The sequence below is a fragment of the Cygnus olor genome, chromosome 2 (assembly GCF_009769625.2).
Source record: "Cygnus olor isolate bCygOlo1 chromosome 2, bCygOlo1.pri.v2, whole genome shotgun sequence".
NCBI lineage: Eukaryota > Metazoa > Chordata > Aves > Anseriformes > Anatidae > Cygnus > Cygnus olor.
Window position 1 is genome coordinate 36,962,958 of NC_049170.1, and position 24,742 is coordinate 36,987,699.

The 24,742-nt window shown below is 40.7% G+C and overlaps 1 protein-coding gene across 1 annotated transcript in view; it reads left to right on the forward strand.

The window, feature by feature from the left end:
- The first annotated feature begins 1,201 nt into the window (after positions 1-1,201).
- The window catches only part of CHN2 (chimerin 2), a 166,474-nt gene continuing 142,933 nt past the window's right edge, over positions 1,202-24,742 (forward strand). The window contains exon 1 of the mRNA XM_040547707.1: positions 1,202-1,618. Coding sequence (XP_040403641.1) covers positions 1,570-1,618 — 49 coding nt within the window. The 5' untranslated portion in view covers positions 1,202-1,569. The remainder of the gene's footprint in view (positions 1,619-24,742) is intronic.

The window sequence follows — 24,742 nt, forward strand, 5'->3', positions numbered from 1 at the left end:
GCACCGGCTGTGCGCTGGCCGCTAGATGGGGTCTCGACACCTTTTTTCCCGAGGAGACAGAGGACCCGGCTGCCTGGTGCAGCGAGCCCGGGTTTTATTTTGGCACGAGAAGGAGGGGAAGGGGCTGGGTGCGGGTCACAGCGAGGGCACGCAGTTTGCACGATCATTGGAAAGCTGTGCGGCTGGGTGGCTAGGGCTTAGCTTGCCGGAGAAACTTTAATGCGATTCCTCGCTCGTCCCGAAGTAACTTTATTTTATAGCTTCTCTGTTATGAAACATGGAAGGCTTTCATAAATCATCATCAAGGCAAATGGGTTAGAGGCTTCTTGCAGATCACATGCCAACAAGACTTGCCATGCCGCTCGGCTTATGACAACCATCTGACAGCTGACCACCTTCCTGCAGCCTTTTTGCACTCGTTTAATAAAATGAGATGGAAGCTTTGGCTGGCAATAAAGCGCTGAGGAGGAAACATAAAGAGCGGTCAGCAGAGAGGAGCTTTCAACTGATGCTTTCTTGGCTCGTCCTCTTTGGAAGTCGCCCATTAAGAGGCAGGCCAGTGCCCTCAGCACGGCTGCCAGGCACCTCCGTGGGGGGCCCCACGGCCCCCCCCCGAGCCGCCGGGCCCCAGCTGCGGCCGGGCCCCCCCACCGCACCACCTGCGGCCCCTGCTGGGCTCAGGGAGAGCCCAGGAGTGGCAGGGAGAGCCGGGGAGCTGCAGGGAGAGCCCGGGAGCGGGAGGGTGTTGGCTTTTTTAAGAAAAAGGAAGCCATGTGCGGAAAAATAAAAATAATAATAAAAAAAAAAATTAAAAAAAGGAAGAAATGTGAGGGTGAGAGGTGCCAGGCGGAGGAGGAAAGCAGCAGGCAGACAAAGGGCTGACACATGCCCTGCCCCAGGTGCGCAGCCCCGCTGATGGGGGCGCGAAGCCCCCTCGGCGGCAGAGCCGTGCCGAGTCGCTCAGCACGCTCCGGCGGGGGCACGGGCACCGGTACCGGGCAGGAGCCGCTCCGGCCACCAGCCCCGTGCAGAACTGGGGCTCGGCAGCCACTCGGTGGGGCCACCGGGGCTCACCGGAGCGGGACCCCCCCTGCCCGCCGCCGCTTTCTTTGTGTGTGCGGGGGGAGCGGCGGCGGCGGCGGGTCCCCCCCGGCGGGCTGTCAGCGCTGCCCGCCAGGAGGCGGGGAAGGGAAGGGACGGGAAGGGAAGGGAAGGGAGGAGGAGGAGGAGGAGGGAAGGCGAGGCAAGGCAAGGCAAGGCGCAGGCAGGCAGGGCGGCTCTCCCGTCCCCGCCGCGAGGTGACCCCGCTCCCCGTGCGGAGAGGGGCGCTGGAAGCACCGCGGGGCCTTTTGCCGGCCCCTCCGAGCAGCTTCGCCCAGCCCAGCCCCGCGGCGCGGCCGGTAGCGCCCCGGCGGGGCTCCGCCGCCTGCCGCTCCCCGGCGGCGCAGGAAGCGGGGCGCGGGCGGTGGCACTTGGCCATGGGCTGGCGGCAGCAGCGGCCGGGCGGCAGCGGGGCACCGCGCGGGGCTCGCAGCTAAGGGGCGAGGAGGAGGAGGAGGAGGAGGGACCATGGCAGCATCCAGTAACTCCAGTCTGTCCGGCTCGTCCGTTTCCTCCGGTAAGTTTCGCCAGCGGTGTCTCCCCTCCCTCCATTTTTACCTGTCCGCAGCTCGCCGTCCCGCCTGCCCCGAGCTCCGCCGCGGTGCCCCCCCTGTTCTCCCCGATACCCCTGCGGAGGCGGAGGGGCTCGGCTCGCCCCCCACTCCAACCCTTCCCCTCTGCCTTTGTGTGGGGTCAAGGAGGGGGGTGTCAGCCACTCTCTCGGCAGGGCACGGGGAGAGCCCCCCGGCTCCCACGGGCACGTTTTGGGGGGGCGGGGGACATTCGGGGACCGCCTCACCCGCCTGCGCTCCCCCCGGGCACAGCGCACCCCTGTCAGGGCACTGCCGCCGGGGCTGCCCCTGGCTGGGGCTCGCGGCACCCAGGGCGTTTTGAAACACTTTAGAATATATATATATATATATGTATAGAATAATACCCGCAACTGGTTCCCGGTTGAAAACGAACTCAGTAATTAACTAAAGAGTTCCGGGTCAAAATATAAAATAAATTAGACGCGCGGGGGCCGTGCGGGGGGCTGAGGATGCGCTGCTTGCCCTGGGGATCGGTGGTGGTGGCATGGGGCTGGCATCCCGCCTAACGCTGGGAAACAGAAAAGTTGCATCTGTGAGCGAGGCGGTCTGAAATGGAAAGCCGTGGTATAATAGTACCGCCGTCTGCTTCTTAGCTCATTGAGTTGTTATTTTAATGCGTGAGTGATAGTAGACCGAAGGAATTGGCAGGGAGCGTATCCTCAGCGTTATCCTGGCGTTTATTGGGCTGAAGAAGTAAATAGAGGGATGAACAACTTTGGGGTTCAAAGGACTTGTGACTCAGTGTTTTATGTGAGGTGCCAGACTGAGAATTTGTAAAAGCTCTTTTTAAACATAGCAATATGTGCTGTGAAAAGCAGACAAGCTCCTTTGGCTATCAATACAACTGTAGAAAATATAAATAAATTTAAAAAGCAACGAACAAATGTTTCTTTTAAAGATGGTGTATGACTTACACTATTTACTATATGTGTCCCTGTTCCAGTATGTGCCACTTACAGCCAGATCCAAAGAAGGAACTGGCTCCTTAAAATACATATTTATTCCAACACTTTTAATAGCAAACACTAACACTGCAAGCCCTGACTGCCTTAACTAGAAAGCACCTAAAAGAAGTAGGCATGAGAAATTGTGTTGTGTTCACATTCATGATGCAAGAGTCGCAAGACTGGAATGAAAACAAGCAAGAGTCTACCCAACTCAGTAGCCTACTAGTTAAGGTCCTCATCCAGGCAATGTGACTTTTATTTGATGGATTGTGTATATGATTTTTACATCTCAGTTATGTGAAAAACACAGAAATAATCCTAAAAAGCTGGACTGGAACCCATAATTCTCCTCCTTGGTGATCTAAGCATTAAGCTGCAGAAGCACGTTCCCTGTGTGCTTAGCTTCTGTGCTCCATGAGTCTTCAAGATTTTCTGGCACGTTGTGCCAGCCTCTGAGAAACGCTGCTCAGCACAGGCTTCTGAATCCCCTCTGGCTGTACTGAGTCAGGCCCCAGGATCCATCCAACACTGAACCCTTGCAGTCTGGGTTCAAATGCCTGATCTGAAAAGAAGAGTGGGAGTTCAGAAACATCACAAGTCTGGGCATTTGGTATTGGCTAACTCGAGGTGGCTTCACTTGCAGTCAGCGCCAAGCTTAGCGTCTAGCCTGGGAACTGAGCTCTGAGCAGATGCACATACTTGAAAGTTAGGGGGGCTGGCTCTTGACAGCTCTCTGCTTTGTATGAAGCCCTTTGCTACAGCCTTCAGCAGTTTGTGGTCTATCTTTTGGTTTGTATTTTTTTGCAGGGACAAGAACAGCTGAGCCTTGGCCCACGCTTGGGGCTCTTAGATGCCACAGTAATGCAACTAATAAATATTGTCAAGTGCTTCATAAAATAACAGAGTGCCCTTCACTTTCATACTTTACAAAGTTGGAGTGCTTTTTTTTTTTTTTTCCCAGTGCATTCAGTCTGTGGTGTTTTTTTTTTTTTTTTTCCTTTATATGTACTAATCAGAAGTTAAATTTGCTGCAGCATGCTGAAGTTTCCAATATTAGCAGACACACCATATCTGACTATGTGCAGCTGTATTTTGGCTGTCTGTGGTTTCAGTTCTCAGAACTCAGCAAGTCTTAGAGCATACTTTTTTACATAATCTAACCAAACAGTCTTGCTTTTAAATTTAATTTGGTAGAATTTATGTGTATGTTTAACTTAACAGTATGAAGACTTCCAAATGACATAATTATTTCTACTCAGGAGAAGAGGGAAGATTATAGCACTACACTACGCTTTACTAATAGAAATAAAGTTCATGGCTGATAGCAGAACACCAAGCTGCAGTACTCAGCTCTACCACTGACTTGATGCTTGGCCTTGATCAAGCTACATAATGTGCTGCTGGATCATTTGTCCATCTCTAGGAGCAGTGTAGTGTTTGTCCACCTCATACAGAACTTCTGAAGCCAAATTAAAACATTGCTCATATAACTCAGATCTTGAAATAATCTAGGAACTATTATCCTACTTGCAAATGCATTTTTAGCTTCAGCAAAAAAAAGTAATTTTTATTTATATATGTGTGCATATATATGTATCTTAAGATACACCCATATACAAACATTCTGAAAATAAATAGGACTGTTCTTCTTGAGAGCATATAAGTAATTCAAATTTGAGAGCACTGCCAGGGTTTGCACTTGTTTTGAGGTAACAACAGAAGTCCAGAAAGTAGTGTCTATAACATCCAAATATGTGGTTAGTTTTGAGCACTACAATGTGATAATTAACAACCAAGTCTTCCTTAATTTCTTCTGGGTACTTGTCAGGGTACTAGCTAGTAGGAAGGGGGCATATGCATGAGTACATGTTGAGCTGGTTGATAGCCAGATTCTGGTCCATCTGAACACAGTGTGGTGCTGAGCATCTTAAGGTTCTTTCTAAGATTTCGTTTAGGCTCTACTACCTGTATGGAAAGGCAAGGGTTAGCTAGAATCTGTCTTCTAAGAAGTAAAAGGTTTTATTGACTGAGTGATAATAGTGGGAATTAGCGTTTGAATGGCAGATGGGAATTTTCATTCCCTTTTTTTTAAAGGATGATTTCTTCCATCTCTTACATACCTTTCTGAAAACACAGATAGTTCTCCATTCTTTAATGTTCATTTCTACTCTTCTTTTTTAAAAACACACATCCATTATTCTGGTAAGCACAGCTGTATTGTAGGAACAAAGTAGCCCCATGAAGCCCTGGGCAGGGTGAAAAAAGTTAGTTCATGAACACTGGTGCTGAAACATGGGAATTTGTTTCTGCAAATGACCATTTGCCTTGTCATGTTTCTGTTTTGATTCCTGCCAGTTCATGTCAATGAGAATGTTCAACAAGTCAAAATGCTAAACAATTCAAGAACATGTCATGTTAGAAAGCTGGCCAAGAATTTTATGGTGTAGATATTTTGCCTTCCCACCTACACTTCTGTAAAGGTGCAAGTGGGATTTATAGCCTTCACTTGAACTTGTGTCTATGTTAAGACCAGAATTTCGTTCTGTCCTGGAGCAGTCATTTGTAAGCACTGCCTGCAAAGTGGCATGGCAGGGTGGCTCATTGTAACTGTAGCAGATGGGCTGCTGACATGCCTGAAGACCTATGAGATATAAACTAATGTTAATGCAAGTATTAGTACTTAGGGATGTGTTGCTCCTTTGCTTTCACAGCTTGAGAACCTGTCTCTTCTTCAGTTAGTGGTTTTGATGCTGGTCCCAAGAACTGCTGTGAGGAGGCTAATTGTAGTTCAGGAGCACTAGGTACTCATCATGGGGCCCATCTGACTGGAATCTATGATGTTTGGTTTTTTTTTTTCAGTAAGGAAGCAGTTGGTGGCAACAAAATCTACAGGAGAGAGCAGTGGATATTTGTGTTGCATTTCTCCATATATAACTCTTTGCTTTTGGAGACAGAACCTATGCTGCTCTTTGGTTACTAACACTTGCATTTAAATGTGTCTGGGGGAGAAAAGGATATACCGTGCTGAGGGAAGAAGGTGGATCTGCTAAGCAGTTAAATTAAGTATTCTTCTTTGGACCTTGGGTAAATCTGCAGAGCAGTTCGTATGCTTAAATTATAATTACTTTCACTGGGAATTCCACTTCATTTTCCCACAATCTCTTCTATAGCAAATGCCCAGGTGATCTGTTAGCTTTATGCCTTGCAAACCCCTTAAATTTTGTGATTTTCTCTAGCTGAAGTGCTGATTCAACCACAAGTGGCATCTTTTTTTGCTATCCTGTCCTTGAAAGAGGACTGTACATGTTTCTGTGCTTTCCTTCATGCTGCTTTCTCCTTAAGACAGACCTATTCCCTTGCTGCTCCCCATCTTAGTACTGACCCTTATTCTCATTCATTTTGATCTTTTTTATTTTATTTTTATTTATTTATTTTTGAAACTTCTCATATTTTCCTGTCAAACCTTTTACTTCTCCCCCTTCATCACCAGCTGTCCCCAGTTTACCCAGCAGCCAAATACTGATTGTTCATGACAGATGAACTTCAGGCTCCACTTTGTGGAATCTGAACTCAGTCTTGCTTGAAGACACCTCTGTACCTCTCCTCCGCTTTTCTGAGGAACAAAAAGATCCAGCATGCTTCCCAACTTGTCTCCATTCATGGGTGTCAGATGTCTCAGCCTCCTCACTGTTGTGTCATCCTAAGCTAGCAAAATGGCTGGAAATCCCAGCTGCCTTCAAGACTTTGAGTTCTGCTGAAAAAGAGCTCTGTGTGAGAAGCCTTCTGCCAGATAGCCTCCCTGTAGTGGGCAGGAAGGTTAGAGAGCTTGGATCTGTCAGGTAAGAGAGGGAGTTGCATCCACACCAAAGGCAAGTATAAATGCAAGTCTGCTAGGGGGTAGCGTGCCATTAGGCTTTCTCTTCCAGAAGGACTCAGACTGTGCCAAAATCTTTGCCTTTACAAGGCAAATATAAAAATATGTTGGTGTACCCAGAGCTCCATAGATAAATTTTCAGGTGCCAGAGAAGCCATGGATGCTGAAGGGATAGCTGTGCACCTTTCCACTTCCCACCTGAGCCGATGCTTCTTCACGTGCTGTTTGTGTCCCAGGTAATAGCTGTCACTAGGCCATATGACTGAGTTGGAAACACATAGGTGAGCTTTCTGCTGCAGGCCTGGAGATGGGCTTGTGTGTCTTGTCTAGATATTTTTACTTTTCGGCTGTATAGAATAATTAGCTGCTCTAAGACGCCTATTCTCCCTACAAACCTCCAGCTTTTGTAAACTCTGGTATCTATATAAAAGATGGCTGTTATAAATTCTTCTTTTAAAATCACCAGTTATACGTGATTTTTTTTTTAATTGAAAATCGAAAATATATTTTTCTCTCCCGAAGCTCACGGAAAAAGGCATTTAAGTATCATTTAACCAGTGATCCTAAATTAATAAAGAAGTTTATGGTTTGAAAACTCATTCTTGTCATAAATTGAAAAACGACAAACTGCTTTTTTTCATAAATGAACAGAGGTATGTTGTTCAAAGGCAGCATAGTTTTCAACTATGTATTTTCACACATACTGTGCATTTCAGGATAAAAAATGGCTTACTGAGGGAAGAAGAAAAATCTTTGATGGTTCCAGTAACTTAACAAGGTCAAAATAAAATATTAAAGGCTCATGACTCTCTAGGGGTCATGAAGGTGCTATGATGTGAAATAGGCAGATATATTGTAAAAATGAAAGTCAACACAAGCTGATTTTAATTAAGATGCTAGCAAGTAAGAAGAAATGAAATTACTATTGTACACAGATTCAGAGAGATTCTAATTGGGGAAAAGATTAGTAAATGAAAACAGATGTTTATTCTCAATGATCTAATAGAAATAGTGTTGTGAAAATGGTACATGAAAGCTATTTAAATAACGCTGCCATTATGCTGATAAGGTGTTACTTCTGATTTTTAAAAGGGCAATAAGAGTGCTTTTTTTTTTATTCTTTTTTTTTTTTCTTCCTGTTCCTTATGCCAAGCTTCTGCTGGCCAGGGTGTTCTTGCTCTAAATTAAAGCTGAAGTCTTTTGTATTTGGTGATTATAAAGAACTCACCATTCTTATTAAAAATAATGAAAATTCAAAAGGGAATAATGGCAAAGTACCCCATCCTGATGTAATGATTGATCCAACAGTTATCTACTGAATATGTAGGCTGTGATTACTGAGAATAAAACATACTGGAAACTGGTATAATACATCTCTGCTTCACAATTTAGCTTATATTTATACTTGGTGAAGCAAAAGTCTTATTTCTCTTATGGATATGCTTGTTTCAGAGGCATATGTGTAGGATCAGATGAACAGTCTTTCATGCTGTCATTATGATGACCTTTTTGGATACCAGTTCAGTTGACTAGTCCTTGCCTTCTGTTTGATGGTTTTAAGAAGGTTTAGCTATGCCAAACACTGAGCGATGATAGGAAGGAATATTTTAAAATATGCACAATCCTCCTGTACGGCTGCACCCATAGTGTTTCACAAGGCACTTTTTAAATTATAATCATTTGGCTACTATTGTGTGTAGGTAAGTTTTTAACCTGCTGTTTTAGGGGAAGAAATATGGGTTTTTTGAGTCGCTTTGTTTATATATACAACCAAAGCATCCCTTTGGCTAAAGGGCAGCCATAGCAGGGTTTGCCTCGCTTGCAAGGCTGAGTGCTGGCAGAAGGCATTCCCATGCTGGGGAGCCAGTCTGTTGTCGTTTGCTCTTCTCTCCTACAAAAGGAAGAGGTACTTCAGAGATTAAATATTTGGAGAACTGTGTGTTAAGGAATGGCACATTAATATTACATGAAGAAGCTTTTGTTGCAGGGAAATGTAGCAGGATTTATACAAGAAGCTACAAATCTGTAGTTCTGTGTATGTCACATTCTTCACAGGTGTAGTCACAGTTTGTCTAAGAATTACATACAGTAGCTTGTGTAAACATATAGCTTTAACTGCTAGGAATAATAACCCATTCTTGCTGTCTTTTTCTGACCTTTGATTATGGGAATGTAAATTCGAGTTTTATATTTGGAGGCAGTTATTACAAACTATGAATCATGCACAGTTCAGCTATAATAGTTTTATCACCCTGTTTTACTCAGCAATAATCCAAACCCCGGGGCTGGAAAGTGACTGTAGTTCTGGTACCAGAAAACTGATGCTGCAATAGTGTCCTTGTAACACTGATGTGCTTTAAAGTTTGCAGGTGATGGGGTTGAAACTAGGTCTCATGCATTTGGTGAGGTAAGGACAAGTTAAGGGGCTTTTAAAATGCAGAAGAATGTGCAAGTGTCCCTTGCTTCACTCCTGTTGTTATTGATCAAGGTCATCACAAAACAATTAGTTCAGTAAATAAGACATCTCTTCTGAGGATATCATTATCAGGCAGTCTGATTCCCCCGAGACAAGGTGTCTCAGTTATAGTGTTGGTACTGACAGTATGGAAAGTACTATGTGGGCCCTTTCTTACCGTCAGGAAATCACACGTCACCTACCATGACGTACGTGTCAAGTCATATTTCTGAATTTCTTCTTATGAGCTTGTCATGTAGCTTTTCCTCTCCTTTCTTCTCACCTTCTTGTGTTTAAACATTGCTCTTAGCTAAAAAAAAAAAAAAAAAAAAAGTTATGAAGTGTCTTTGTAGTGGAAGTGTGTTTGTGGTGTTACGGTTTTTTATTTCATCAAAGAAGAAAATCAAATGCTAGAGTTAGAGAACTTAGTTTATAAATGAGATTCAGCTTGTTGAGCAGATGTTTAATTGCTAAAAATTTGTCTTATCTTGACAGATCAATTGGTTAAATGTTTGGCTTCATTTTATGTCAAGAAAGAAAAATGAAAAGCACGTGTCATCGGTGTGCATACTGGGAATGGCCATTGCAAAGGCAGGCAGAAATTCCTGGTAGAATATGGTTCTCTACCAGCAATATTCTGGAGGGCCTATGCTCTATTCAAAAGCAAAAGGAATCCACCAGCTCTTTAAACATTAAATTTTCCATCAAAAGACACTGAATCTACGTTGTAATATTTTCCTGCTGTGTGGAGCTGCACTGAATTCACCTTAATTCCCTAATAAACTAGATCAGTGTGCCCCAAAGCAATGAGGAGAGGATGATGGAATCATCCCTCAGGCCCAGGCAAATCCTCCATTTTCAACTTTTCCAGGGAATATACATGGTTGCTGTTAAAGGCAGTAGTATTTTTGTGTGTGGCTGAAGTACTGCCTCATTCAGAATGAAATATATTTAACCCTGCCTCTTGAGGGTGGCTGGTCCTGCATCACCTCGTGCAAAAATGTGTACAGTGAATCCTGAGGAGTGCTGGATATCAATTCAGGTTGAATACGGAGTAGGTAGTGTCTGCATATCGTGTGTGAGAATGTGTAGATTAATAGTAAACGTCCCAACTCGCATTTGGGAGTTCAGGGATGGGTACTGCCTAGCATAGAGGCATATATAATCCATGAAACTCTTTGACACATAAAAATAGAGATGCTCATGACTGATGTGGGCTTTCAGCATGTTTAGATGACTTTATAGGCCATTCATCCAGTGCTGTTAAGCACAACGGTGTATCATTTCTGTCTAAAGTCCCTGAGCTGTATGTAGGCTGGGAAACGGCACTGGTGAGGTATATACACTATATGCCTGCCATATCCTCTTACTCTTCTTTAGGTATCCACTGACAGTCACTGTGGGAGATAATCTACCCATCTGACCTGCTGTTGCTGTTCTTACGAATATAGCGGGTAGAGTTACTGCTGAATCAGCACTTCTAGGTCATGCTTTCTACAGCCAACAGCTTCTGAAAGATAGGAGAAATTTGAGGGTTGAAATATGGGGTGCTGACATTCATTGTTCCAGATTTAACAAACAAACGGAAAAAAAGAGAAAAACAAGAAAAAAAAAGAAAAAAAAAAAACACACCAAAACCCCCACACCTATGTTGCAAAGAGTTCTGATGGGAAGATCTTATTAAGGGTGTACTACATAGAACCGTGTATACAGTTAATGAACCATGGAGCATTCACCTGTTTCTGCCTTGGCAACTCAGAGTACATCAGGGAGAATGTTGTCTAACTTCTCTGTGCTATGTTGTTAACTCAGTGCACAAAAATCAGTCAAAGAAGTCAAAACAATCAGACTTGTCTAAAATCCTCTTTCTTCTTCAGAATGAAAAGTTTTTTCCATTCTTCTTCTTTGCTCTATGAACATACAACCCAGCTGGATTTATGATCCAGCTCTAGTTTGATCACATTTCAGTCTCTTTGATTCATGTATTAAGGCTAGCAATTAATGAACCTCTAAGAGCTAGAGCAGAGTTTTTCATATAAGGTTCCAAGATTTAGGGCTTTACAAAAAAAAAAAAAAAAAGTGAATGTTGCAATCAAATTTCTGTAAAATCCAGGACTTTTTTATTATTCTTTAGTGCATGGAAGTGTCATAAAGCTGAATTAATTGTTTGTAAATGATTTTGTTTTTCAATGAAAACCCCTTTATGAGCACAAGGTATTCAGTCCTGACCCTTCAAGCCGCTTGGTACCTTCTGTTCCCACTGCACTGAGGTACTAAATCAGCAGCTTGCTGGATTGGGTGGTTGCTTATCTGAGTATTTTTATGCAGTTTCCATTAAAGCAGCATCTGCTGTTATGATGGGGCAAGTTATTATAGGCTACACAGGAAACCTCCCCTCCTCCAAGTACTGGTACATAACATCTTTAATATTTGGTGCATTTATATCATAGATATAGAATATGTCAATTCATTGATGACGAATTTCCAAGGATTATGTACAAGACTTAAATTATACATAATTTGTATAAATACCTGTTTCTCGAGAGAGCATGCTCTCCATAACTCCTGATCTCTTGCCAGGCAAACCAAGATGATGGACAGCTTTTGGCTTCATGCTGTGATAGCTCTCTGTTTTATTTAGCAATCTGAAACACACAGTTAGATTGTTCTGTGTTGACAAAATTATTTACTGAAAGAGTATTGAACTTTCTAATGTCTTAACAAAACAGAAGGACAAATTTCAATTTTAAGCTTCCTCTGACCATGCTAATTTGAGTCTAACATATCAATATGTGTTGGAAATTTTGCTTAAGTTCAGAGAATAAAAGTAAGTGATGACTTAAATAGGAGTGGCTGTCATGAATGAAACTGCAGCGTTCATGGGTGAGTGTCTGGGGCTCGGAGACAAATTAAAGCTACGGAAACGGTGATTGACAAGCACGTTTGTTTCTCCTCTTCAGTTATAACACTAACAACAGCATTAAACCTGTAAACCCCTGAGAAATAAAACTGATGAACTGGAGAAGGACTGAGGTATACAGATGTCCAACTAGTTAGGTTTTTTGAAATTATGCAGACAGGAGAAAGGGATATTTTGACTTAGGTTGTGTAGACTGAAAAGTAGAGATTTCTGGATTCTCTTTACAAAGTGGGCTGCTGTGTCAGACCATGGCATTGAGCAAGGAAGAAATCTATAGGTTTTTAATGTAGGAAGTCCAGGCATTTTGGTAGTAAATAAGTACATCTCAGCATGTTAAAGAGAGAAGCCCTAGGTGCACTGACGGTGTGTTAACAAACATTGTGTCATTAGTCCACATTGGGTTCAGGCCATATCAAGCATTTCTGAGGGAGCAGACAAGCAGAGGAGGTCTAAGATATATCCAAAAGCATCACTTATTGGTTGTGGAAAAACTAGATAATACCCATTCTTCCTGTGATTGAACTAAAAGTTGACAAACTGAAGAAGCATCCTATGCAACAGTAGCATTTTAGGTACGTATATGATAGATACGATGCAATGTCAAGGATAGGAGGTTTAAGGTGGAACTCCAAGAGCTGCGTTTCCATTGGTGCAGCTCCTGGTGTGATAGCCACAGTGGATTTCTGTATTGCAGTTTGTGATTTCTCCTGCAGTGTGAAAAAGTATCATGAACACAAAAGGAAAGTGATTTCTGTGCATGCTGTTGGGTAATGCTATGTCACATTGCTAAACAGTTGTTTTATTTCCTTTCAGAAATGATGGATTACTTGATTTGATCAAGAAAAAAAAATCTCCTCCCAAATCCATTACATTGCTTTATACCATTGGTTTTAAAAATAAAGCTAAAAAATAAATTTTAAGTGCAACCACAAAGGGTTAAAGGTATTATTTTTAATGATTAATGTAATAGTAAAGCTTTAAGCACTGGAGACTTAAGTCAATGCATACTGTGCAATTTCTTCTAGACCTACAAAAGTTGGCATATATGTACAGTTTATATATGGGTTTATTTGCATGTTAAAATTATTTGAACATACGGTCTTAAGAGCTGTAATGACAAAATAGTGTTCAGACACAGAAATATTCTGGAATAACTATCCCTGAACACTATTCTGTTAAGTTACAGTAATGTAGACCGTCGACTTGAAAGGTGTAGAAATATAGCATTGATTATACTCATTTGTCAAGTAACACTAAGCTTTCTTTTTTTTTTCCTTTTTCCCTTTCTGCTGAATGTATTCTTGAAAGCTGGTTGCTCCCTCTTTTCAGAGAAAGAATGCATTTCTGTCATCAGAGACTTAAACCTGAATCTGCCATTTTCAAGTTTTTTTTTCTTCTTTTATTTAGTTTGGTGTTGTTTAGCACAGGACCCGAAAGTGTTGTGGTTAAACAAAGAAAACAAATAATAAAAGGATAAAACAGCATGAAGATAAGCTGATTCATTTCAGTAAAACTTTGTGAAACAAAACAGCTTGTTATTAATTAGAAGAATTCCTACCATGCATGTAAAAAGTACACTCAGGGCTGGAAGTCTACATTGCTGAATGTTGTTAAAACACTATATAATAATTACTGCATTTTTATTTATGCTGAGATGTATTTATAAGGAGACAGTGGTTTTTCCATGAAAACAGGTTGGTGACTGTGTAAATGCAGGCTAGACAACAATTTGGGGTCCAAAGTCTTGTAACTTGAAGAATGCTGGAAGCATTAGCATAGTTGGTGTAAACTGCAGTCAAAAGGGTGAAGAATTGGCACAGTGTTATTAATTACATGTATTGAGTGAATGCATGTGTAAGTTTAAGAAAATATCAGCAGGAATGTTTAGGAAAATAGCAGGAATGTGCCCCCCACTCCTTCCAGCCATTTCTTCTTTAATTCTGTTAACTAAGGAGGAGGCACATTGCCTTCAAAGAGCTGCTGTAGAGGGCTTTGACTCATGAAAGCCTTCTCTGTCTTGTATTTGTTTCACTTCCTTTGATCTCTTTTGGTTTGATGAGTACGTGTCATCACTTGGTTTTGCAATTGCTTCCTCTTGTGCAGATATGACAGTAATAAATATATTCACTGAAGGGTGTAATTTAAAATTTATATTATTCACAGTTATTGGCAAGCACTTTAGCCTAAATGGTGAAAATGAGGGGCAGTTTGGTTCAGTTCAAGTTTTTAAAATAATTGATCAGTCTTATCAATATGCATAATAAGCTTATCAAAACAGACTTCTCAAAAATTAAAGATGAAAAAACTGAATATAAAATGATTGTAAGTGTAATTGAGTAGTGTAATTTACATTCCCTTTACAGGAAAAGGCTTTCAGCTTCATCTCTTAAGCAGCTTTAGAAAACTGCATGCTGACTCCTGGCAGTAGTGTATTGATTGAAAGCTTCCAGAGTGTCTAGAAAACAGAAGTGTACACAAATTAGTCTGAAAGTGATGTGTCTTACAGAAAGTCCATCACTGTCTATGGTTTGTAAGAAATATGTTAACTTCAGAAGTACTGGATTTACTGCTCTTATGTAATAATCAAGAGTTTATTATCAGCAGGATTTTTTTAATCTTTTTTTTTTTTTTTTTGCATCATTCTGTAAATCCTTAACTAAGCCTCACAGCACCTGTTTCATAACTGGGGGACAAAAATGACAGAAAAATGAAACCACCTATTTACTACCAGGGGCTATAACTAAAATCAACATGGAGTTTAAAAAAGAGATTTTTCAATAAATATTCAAAATTTTTTAGACAGTAAATTGGGGTGTTTTGCCCATATAAGAGAGATATTTAGAACTTTTTTTCCCTTTTGTTTGGTAAAATACAGTGTCAGAAATTTCCTATATGTTGTGGTTCCCTTCATAAAAGTAGTTTAGGGAATGCTTTCTCCCACTACAGTTGAATTACATTTCTCTTTGCTTTTCCCTCCTTTCTCATATATACTGATTCCCTCCAAATGTAGATATGTGCTACGCTCAGGCTTGGGGTTAGAATAGAACTATGCTTAAACTAGTGAAGTGACTCCAAGTGACATGAGTGATGGGAGCAATTTTATCCTGCATTTGTGTTCCAACAGTTATTTAGTCTGATACTGACTTTCCCCATCCTTGATGATCAGGCTCTTCACTAGTAAACGTTTCAGAACAGATTTATTCATTGATACATACTTGAAGAAGTTGACGCTGTTCATTTCTGAGGCTGTTGAGTACCATTTGGAATAGCAGCTGCTGAGGTAGTGATTTGGACGTGTCCCCTACTACCCTTGAAAGGAGAAACATCGTGGGCGCACAAAACCTTTCCAAAGTATCAACGACATGCAAGTCTGAAAGCATTTGCATATTTTAACAGATTTTTTTCCCCACCATGAATGTATTTATCTTGCTTGCAGATACAAGTCTGATAGTTTGATGTCAAGCAGAAATGACTGCAGAATTTTTTTGTATATCCAAGCCTCTGTAAGCCTATGAGTAAGGGCATTTTCTTTCTGATCATCTGCCAGGCAATGACAAACTTAAGGAAATGCGATCTTATGGGTAGGACTCCATAGTCAGCTCAGTTTACTGTATGCTGTGATTTAGCAGATCCTGCAGTCCATGTAATGGGAGATGCCAGCTCCCATTTGAGGGAACTTTAAGAAGGAATGAGGAGCTTACCTCCAGGTCTGCAACAGCTTTCTGAAATACTAAGAAAAAAGAGTTTTGTAGTGGGGTTATTATTTGAAAAAAAACAAATTTTAGGCCAAATTTTCAAGCTTCCACAAGTCAACAAGCTGTGCTGACTAGCTTATATATCATATTATCTGTGTGTCTGGTAGTATTGTTCTTTTTAATAGTTTCTACCAATTTACCAAGTGCAGCTGTCAGGTAACTGGGAGTTTTTTGGGGAACCCTTTATAAAACTGACATAATTTTAGCCCTCTTCCTGTCCTCTGATAATGAGGCAATTTTAAGAGACAGTCAGTCAAAATGCTATTTCACCTGTAAGTTTCTTATGAAGTCTTTGATAAACGTCTTCTGATCCGTACCATTTGTTACTCTTCATGTGTTTGTTCTGTAAATTCCACAGAAACCTCAGTGTGAAATGTATGTAGTCCCTCCTAAAGAAGTGTTCTGTTCTGGGGGCTTCCCTGGGCCCTGTGTTCTCTATGTGCACATCTCAAAATACTCAATTATTTTCTGCTGTGGCCTGTGAGAGCTCCTTTTATGCCTTGATCATCTATTGGCCAGAGCGGTAGGCTATGAATTCAAACGTGAAAAAGGGGTTGTTGTTAATTCTCATGTCTTCTGCAAGTCATTTCTCAGGCTGTATTTTGGCTTGCTGCATTGCATTTTGAGTTTGCTTTGGATTTATGGTTGTTGGTTTTTGTTTTGTTTTGTTTTGTTTTTCATCTAACCTGCTGTACTTGATGAGTCTTTCTACTTCCTTCATTTGGACATGACTCCAGCTTCCAGAAGGATGTTTCCTTGCTTCCAATAACCCCTTGTGTCCTGCAGTTTAGCTCTGCTGTCTTCCTTTTCCACTTTTTGAAATCTTTTTTTGATAGGTGGCATATATTTGCTCTGGGCTCCAGTATGGTATCTCTGTTTACCATTCAGCCTGGAAGGGTTTAACTATGTTAGCTTCCCCATTTAGCTTCCTTTTAGCAAGATTTAATGTATCCTCCAGGGTGACTTATAAATCAGATTTCAAAGGTTTTATCAGTCCTGTCAAAATTTCATAGTACATGTATCAACACTACCTACAGTTACAAATCCATTAAAAATGCCCAAACTGTAAAAACCATGTGTGAATGTGTAAGCACGCGTGTCTGCGCATCATAGATAGGGAACAGATAATAATTCCTGACAGGAAGAATAATTTTAAATGTAGAATCTGGGCAGTCAAATCTGTTTTCCGTTTGTTTTTATCAAGTTCTAAAACAGCAGAAAGTGTTTCTTAAGGTGTAACATCGCCTTCGTCAGCTGACACTGCCTTAGGGATAGCCCAGCTTCTCCTGTGTCTAAGGAGTCTGGGAAGTAAGGTTTCGGTTGTGAGTTATTGCAGTCTGGAATTGGGATCAAGATGGTTTAGCATGACAACCTGTACAATTACAAATCTCATTTGGAGCCAAAATACTCAAACATTTATACCTATAAGCATCTGGAGCACTCCCCCAGCATCTCATTGTCACAACTGACTATGGCAGAACTAGTGGGTGGTGAGTATGCATCAATGGGCCATAATAAGTATGGTCTGAAGTGGTCTAAACAAGCTTAATAAAGTCCTGACACTTAAATGTTTTTTTTTGTTGTTGTTTGTATGTTTGTTTGTTTTCTATGAAAAAGCTTTTTAGAGACTCAAAAAAAGAAAGGGGGGATAATTAGATCACATCATTGTTGACAGTCTGGTCAAAGGGAGGGAGGAGCAGGGTTAGTCATTTTTAAATATTGTAATAGAAGAAGGTAAAAGACTTCAGAAACAATGAAACAAAGAGCAGACACTTGTTCTTTAAATAAAAATGATGCATTTTGCTTAAATTTAATAGTAGAGTTGATATACATGTATTCAAAAGCTCTCGTTTTGATTCTGGCCTATTCCAGGCAAGGAACAGAGTCAATGAACTTTTTTCCTTAACCTTCAGACATAAGCTCCATTTATGACAATACAGTATTTTCCACACTGTTTCTGAATCTTTCTGTATGTGTTTGCTCTTCCGACACTGACTGAGCTTTACCCAAATGTGAATTTATTTTTAGACCTTGCAAGAGGAATGGCTCGGTGGCATGAGTGAGGTTCAGAGGCAGAGCAGCCTGGTCGTGCACCTTGCTGAGAAGCTCCTCTCCTTGCCTGGCCAAGCCTGAGCAGAGCAAGCAGCTTGTTGCTACCTCAAGGAGGGCTCTCAGCCCACTGCCCACACCCAGTCCCCACTCTGGTGGTACTCATCGCCTGCTCCTGTGAGCTGGTGGAGGGCATGGGTTTAGAAACAGGGCTAACAGTGAAAAGCAGAAATATCCTTCTATAGCATGTGCTGGGCAGGGCTCTCTGCTCATTATTCCACTACCTAAATCTGTTTTTTCCTTCTCATGGCATGTCAGTCACTTGTAACAGCTGTTACCCTCAGGCTTTACGAAGTGCCAGTTCCCTCACCACCCGCTCATTTTCTGAGGGGAAAGTGTGTCCAAAGCTTTTTTTCAGACCCTCTTCTTGTCCCCATTTGTGTGTATGTTCTCATTAACGCCTTTAAAGTCTCTTGATGCCTATAACAAGCCATGGCTTTCATGTAAAAAGAAATATTAGTTGTATGTGCATTTTGCTGATTCCTTATTGTTTGAGGCATTCTTAGGTTTTGATAGAGCACTTTTTTTTTTTTTTTTTTTTTTTTGGATTTTAGCACAGCAAACCATACTGGGAGTTTTCTAATAAAGAAGGACAATATTTGGTATTAAAAAAAAAAAAAGTAAAATGAAAAAATTTGTACTAATAAGAGCCTATTACCAAGTGATAAGAAGCCACAGAGTTCCAAAGCTGAGAGCTTTGAAGATGTACACCTGTACGTCTGAGAGTTGAGATGTACACCTGTACGTCTTCGCAGGCCACTGTCAGCATCAACATTTAAATGTTATTGTCAGCCAATGAAACACTTTTTCAAAAAGCAAAAATGTAACATAGTTTGTGCTTACCATATTGGCACCTCTCTGAAACACTGTTTTATTAGGTGTGTGAGCTGGAATTCAAGAAAGTTATTTAGATGAAACATTCTTATTAGACAGAGGTGGCAATACCTCTGTAACACCAAAGAATTAGAAGAAAAAGGGTTGGGCAGGGCAGAAGTGCACTTGTGCATGAACATTTTAGAGACCTGTTTTGCCGTCTAAATGAGAACACTTGATTTATTTTTATTTTTTTGCTTATGATGCAGCCTTTTTTTATATATATATCTTATTTTTCCCATTCCTTTGAAGCAGCAAACTGGAGACTGCAGTGTTGTGTGACCCCTTGTATTAACTTGGACAAATTCCAAGAAAACTTTTCTGCTGGGAGAAGTAGTGCCAATTTTCAGGTTCAATATTTCCTGTTACCTGGGTTATAAAGATACTGTGAATTTCTGTGCAGCTGACGGTTTGTCTTTCCGATTCAATAAAGCAGATACTTGCAACTTGTTAATTATTAATCCTTGAATTCTAAGTTTTCTAATCCTTTCACTTTGTTTTCTAATCTAAACTGTCCTCTTGAGCCAGTCTAGATAAATAACACCTACAAGATATTATAGTTTACAGTGAGAATTTTTAAACTACAGTTTTCAAGTGCTGAAGAATTAATTTAACTTTCATGTGTAAACTACTTTACAATTGAGACTAAGATAATTTTAAAAGCAGAATGATTACCAGAGTCATGTTCTTTTAGGAAGTGTATTCTTCTAATTTGAACACGCTCCACAAACATTTTTTTAACCTGTCAGTAACTTGACAAGTTTAAATTTTCAGATTCACAATGATCTTAAGTGACATAATAGATTAAAGTGAGGAAGATAAAATCTTTATTTACATGAAACACTTTGGTTCCATTGAGATTTGGGAAACAACTCGTTATACATCAAATAGCCTCATAGAGAATTCCAGAGATTACACATATGCCAATTATACTTTTTGGAAATATATAAAAGTGTTTGAAAAACATAAACTTTTATATCTTTTTAGCAGGAAGTAAATGCCCTTTATACTTAAATTTCTGGAACCTCTTAGGTGGAAGAGTAAAAATGCTGTGGAGAATGGCAAAATGGAATTGGCTCCGTTTTTCAACATATTTGATCCCTGCAAATGTTCGATAACATATAATGAGGGTAAGTGAGAAATCCAACCAGGAGCATAAAGAGAGGCTCATTCTTGCAATGAGCACCATATGGATAGACATTTCTGCTTTTGCAGAACGTCACTGCTATCAGCAGGTCCCTGCATAGTCCATGGGTCAACAGCATAGAGCTGACTGCATCATCAAAATGAAGTGACAGCATGTCTCAATTGGTTGGCTAAATGTTGTGTGATATTCTTGTAATGAGGATGAAGCCTGTGATTATTTTGTTTCCATTATCTGTTTCAGCTGTGTGCTTCACGCAGCTATTCTGACAGTCTTTATTTGCTGTCTGGGATAGCACAGGCATAGGCTTGGATTTGGATTGAAACCGCTTAGTCCTAGCAGCAGTTAAGGAATGTCTGGTGGACAGCTCGGGGGAGGGAGGGCTACAATAAGGAAATCTGTGACTAGAGGGGCATCTTAATCCTCTTTCCTTTATCTTGAGTCCTCTGAACTATCCATATCCAAAACATCAGGTCCCAGTTACATCCTGCATGAGACTCTACCTGTAACATTCCAGGTACTGTCCCTATCTGCTTTTTCCATGCATTTGCTCCTATTTTCCTTTCTACCATGACTTCCTGCAACACTCCCTAGTTTCTTTCACTTCCTCACAAATCTGTAAGCTCCCTGTTGCAATACCTTCTATATTTATTTGCTTTCTTGGTTGTCCAAAAGTCACACTGTCTTTTGGTTACTTTGTAGTTATACATGTGCTTACTGGCAAGTAAATGTGTGCTTGCTGAGCAGGTGGGGTGTTTGCAGGGTGATATCCCCAGTAGGGTTTTCCCATTGAAACCCATCAGTAGCATTGTAGATTTGACTTTTGAGTTCTCCCTGTCTATTGCTCTACACTGAGTCTCCGTCCAGCTGTGGGATTCCACCAAACCTGCAGGAACTTAATGACTTTCAGATCTCTTTTGAATGGAATTGGGCAGCAAGATCAGAAGTTACAGTAAGCCCTATTTGCCTAAGGGAAAAGCTAAATCTGCCATTTCAGAACATATGCTAAGTGAAACTCAACTTTCCAGAGATCTAAAAGCTAGTTTATTGTTTCTGTTTGAGTGACAGAATGTGATGCCTTTCAGTTTGACTAGCTACATACTTCCAAAAAAAAGGGGGGGGGGGGGGGGGGGGGGAAGTATTTATTAGAATTTGAAGCATGTTTATGGATGAAACAGTATCAGTATTAATGAACTTTCTAATTAATTAGAACACTGAGAAAATTCGTCTTCCTGTGACTTCAAGTCAGGATTTTTCCCTTTCATCTTGGAGCCTATCCTAGCAATAATTGCTGTATCTTTAAATTATATCTGTTTAGTAAAGAGATTGCTGTTAAATCCTTCCATTCATTTCCAAGATGGTGCCTGTTCTAGGGCCAAGTCATGCACCACCGCATGGTTTGATTGATGACACTAATACCTTATGCTCATGGAAGGCACAGAAAATTAAGGAATACGCTATAAAAAGGGTTTGGGGGGTTAACTCCTGCTGCAGCCTTGCAGCACAGAGCAAGGTGAACAGGTTGGCAGCGGAAGCTGGGAAGTATTTGCTGCTGCAAGGGGGATTTGTAGGTAAGGGGGCTGTAAGTGCCCCAGGAGGAGCTTGGTGATGACACTGGAGTCATTGCTGCATCTGTTGTAAAATAGGTCATGAAATGAAACCAGTGTGCTAGTTTACATCTTCTTCTAAAAACTGGCACTACAGACAACATGTCTTTCCACGCTGTGCTGCGAGATCAGTGCAAATCCAAGGGATGTCTTATGGTCCCCTTCAACCCAAATGACAAACCGGCTCCTCCTTCAACCCAACTGACAAGCTGACTTCTGAATGATCACTTCTCAACTCTAGCTGTTTTGTGAGCAGCTGTACTACCATCAAAGTCTATCATACAGTAGCTACATTTTAAGAGTTCAGAATGCGTTGATTCATGCAGTGGAAGTTGAATCTACTTTATTCTTTCTAGACGTGCTTTTAGCTGCAGTGTCTTGAAATAACAGAATGTAGTTTTGTAAAAATAGAAATATGGCAAGTAGTGTCTGGATATAAGTGTGGGAAGGGACTACATAACTGTTTGATTGTGATGGTTACACGTGAAATCAGAACTTGTTGGCTGATGATAATGAATGGGCTAACACCTTCCCCCGCAGTAAAGCTGTGATTTTAAAAAAAATACTTCTTGCATGTAGCATGCATTTGAATGATACACATGGACACGGAAGCTCCCAGTTGCTCTTTTTACATGCATTTCTGAACACTTCACAAATACACTTGAAGTGCGATGTAATAGATTTCAGAGAGGTATTATTTATTCTGAAAAGGATTTGGCATGTATTAGTTGGGGGGTAGGGAGATGAGGGGGTCCTTTTTTTTTTTTTTTTTTTTTTTGCTACTCTGTAAAGTACTGTGTAAGTTTTCACTAACAATTTCTGCCTTCTTAACTGACATGTGGAAAAGCCACAATGTTGGCATGAAGTTATCTCCCAGTAATAGTGCCAGTGGGGTGTTACTTCGCTGTGTTGTTTAATGCAGGAAACTACTTTGTATTCTGTCTGTAATTTCGGCTTTTCTGAATGTTTATTTTTGGATTCATAATGCTAATATTGACGTTTTCTTCTGCAATTTGAAATGCCTAATATAAGGGATAATGATATCATGTAATATTTCCTATTGATCTTGTGTTTTTCTTTTTGTTTTTAGTTCTGTCTCCTTTATGTATCCGTGATAAGTTTTTTGTGGCAGATATTTAAGAATAACTATTCTAGGAAAAGTTGCAATACAGAAATGCCACATTTTTATGTCTGAAAGTCCTCATTTATATTTTTCAGATAGAATTCCTTGAAGTTTTGTATTAGTGTTAACATTAAGATCCATCTTAGCTGTGTAACAATGAACCTGGTGCTTCTCTGTTACCACTGAAAGCAAAACTGTCAGTTAAGGTCAAATACTAGTTCTCTACTAAAGGCAGTGATAGGCAAGATGGGAAGAATGGAGTGGGATTTTCACATCCCACTTTGTTTCCTAGCTTACTGACTGAGCAAATTTGATTTGGGAAGTAACTGAGACGAAGTATAAAGGCTTCAAAGTTTTTTAAAATAATAATAGCCAACATTTTTCTAGCTTATTGTAGATAAAATCCTGGCTGTGTTGAAGTCAGCATTAAAAGTCCCACTGACTTCAACACAGCCAGGATTTTATAGACAGTGCTGGTAGCACTGTCAGGATGTTCATTGATTCTCCATGGCCTTGTCTAAGAGATGGGTAAGTTTTGTTACCTCTAACTTGCAGACCAAGATAGCAGGATGAAATAACTTTCTCCTGGCTTTGCTGAGAGTTGGTCAGCACTGGGACAGTCATTTTGGGTTTCATGGGTCTCAATAGTTGTCAGTTCATGCCTGACACCACCTTTTACACAGAGCATTTTTTGCACTGTGTCCCTACATATTAAGTGGATATTCCATTCTTTGGCCTTGTTTTTTTGCTTGCCCATCTTTCTACTAACCTTTTCATTTATCTTATACTTCAGCATTTTTTTCCCCTCACTAATTTACCGTGGTTCTATTTCTGGCTATGAGATTTCCTCTCGTCCTTTTATGGCCATAACAGAGCCCACTTGTAAATCATCCCTCGTACTGCACTGGCTGCCTTCTTTCTGCAAAACGTGAGCAACTCTATCCTGTCACTGTTATGTACTGACATTTAGCAGATGTATTTTCATTGTTCAAGAAGTACTATTTTCTTAACATTTAAAAATGATTTTGTTATTGTTAGGTGCTTAACTTCTGAAAATAAGTTTACTGGCCTTCAATGTCTCTTCATAAGCTTAGTAGATGCATTCTAATATATGTAAATATTTGTTCTGTGTTTTCCCTTCATATGGAAATAAACTGTACAAGCTTAATTTTTATATTGCTGCCAGTTCAAGACAATTCAGTTGGGTGATGTGAAATTCATTTATCTGTCCTGGTTGTATATTGTATTCTACACAAAACCTTAAATTACTTTCATAACAAAGACATCATCTGAACAAAGGTGGACAAGCCTGGTATATCCAACATCTTACACTGTGCTTCTGCTATCTTTCTAAATTTCCAATTTGTTTCCCCAGTCTGTTACTTGTTGTGCTTGTTCCCAGTGTAATGCTGGCTTCTTTCCTCTATCAAATTAGATCTGTTGGAGTACCGTGGCATGTATTGTGATTTAATAGTCATTAACTGGTTTTCTCAGTGGACAAAGGAAGGCTGGCACATCCGAACCACAGGATCCCTCTCCTTTATCTTCTCCCCATGTGCTCTCCTTCAGCCTCAGGCTTTTCACCAGCTGGGGTCTCATCCGCGTTCCCTGTGATTTGGCATGCAGTTTTGTCACTCAGTAAAAGAAGGTATCCATTTCTTCCACAACTGTGGTGATTTTGTAACGGTGTCAGATGGCTTGGGGTAAGTGATCTGAATCAGAGTTTGAACACAATTTGTCAATATAAAGCACCCTTTCTATGTCTGTTAGTCCTTGATGTCTTGTTTGTCATGTGTACAGCAAAGTTATGCTGAAATTTGCAAGTTTAATTCCTCATAAGAAAATGCTAAAATGTTCCAACTTGCTGAGTAAATTGTCACTTGCTTTTTTCTAAGCATTATAACCAGTTCTGGTCCCAAGCTGGAGCCTTGTACCCAAGTACTCCTGTGTTTTTGTCTGGGAAAAATCCAAAATCCAAGTAGTGTATCTCTCTTGGTCCTGGTTGGGAAATCATCGATCTTTCCTCAGAGCAGTTCCTTTTTACCTAATTTCAACAAAAAAGGTAAAAACCATCTTTGGAACAAATAATTCTCTGTGATTTCTGCTAATATGGTGGCAGCTGTTTTTTGGAGTTGCTGCCTTTGCTAGCACTTTGGGTTGTTCTTGTTTCCAAAGCAGCTGCTTGACCCATCCCTAAGCTCCAGTCTAAAACTCACCAAAATCTGTACCCAAACTGTGTGT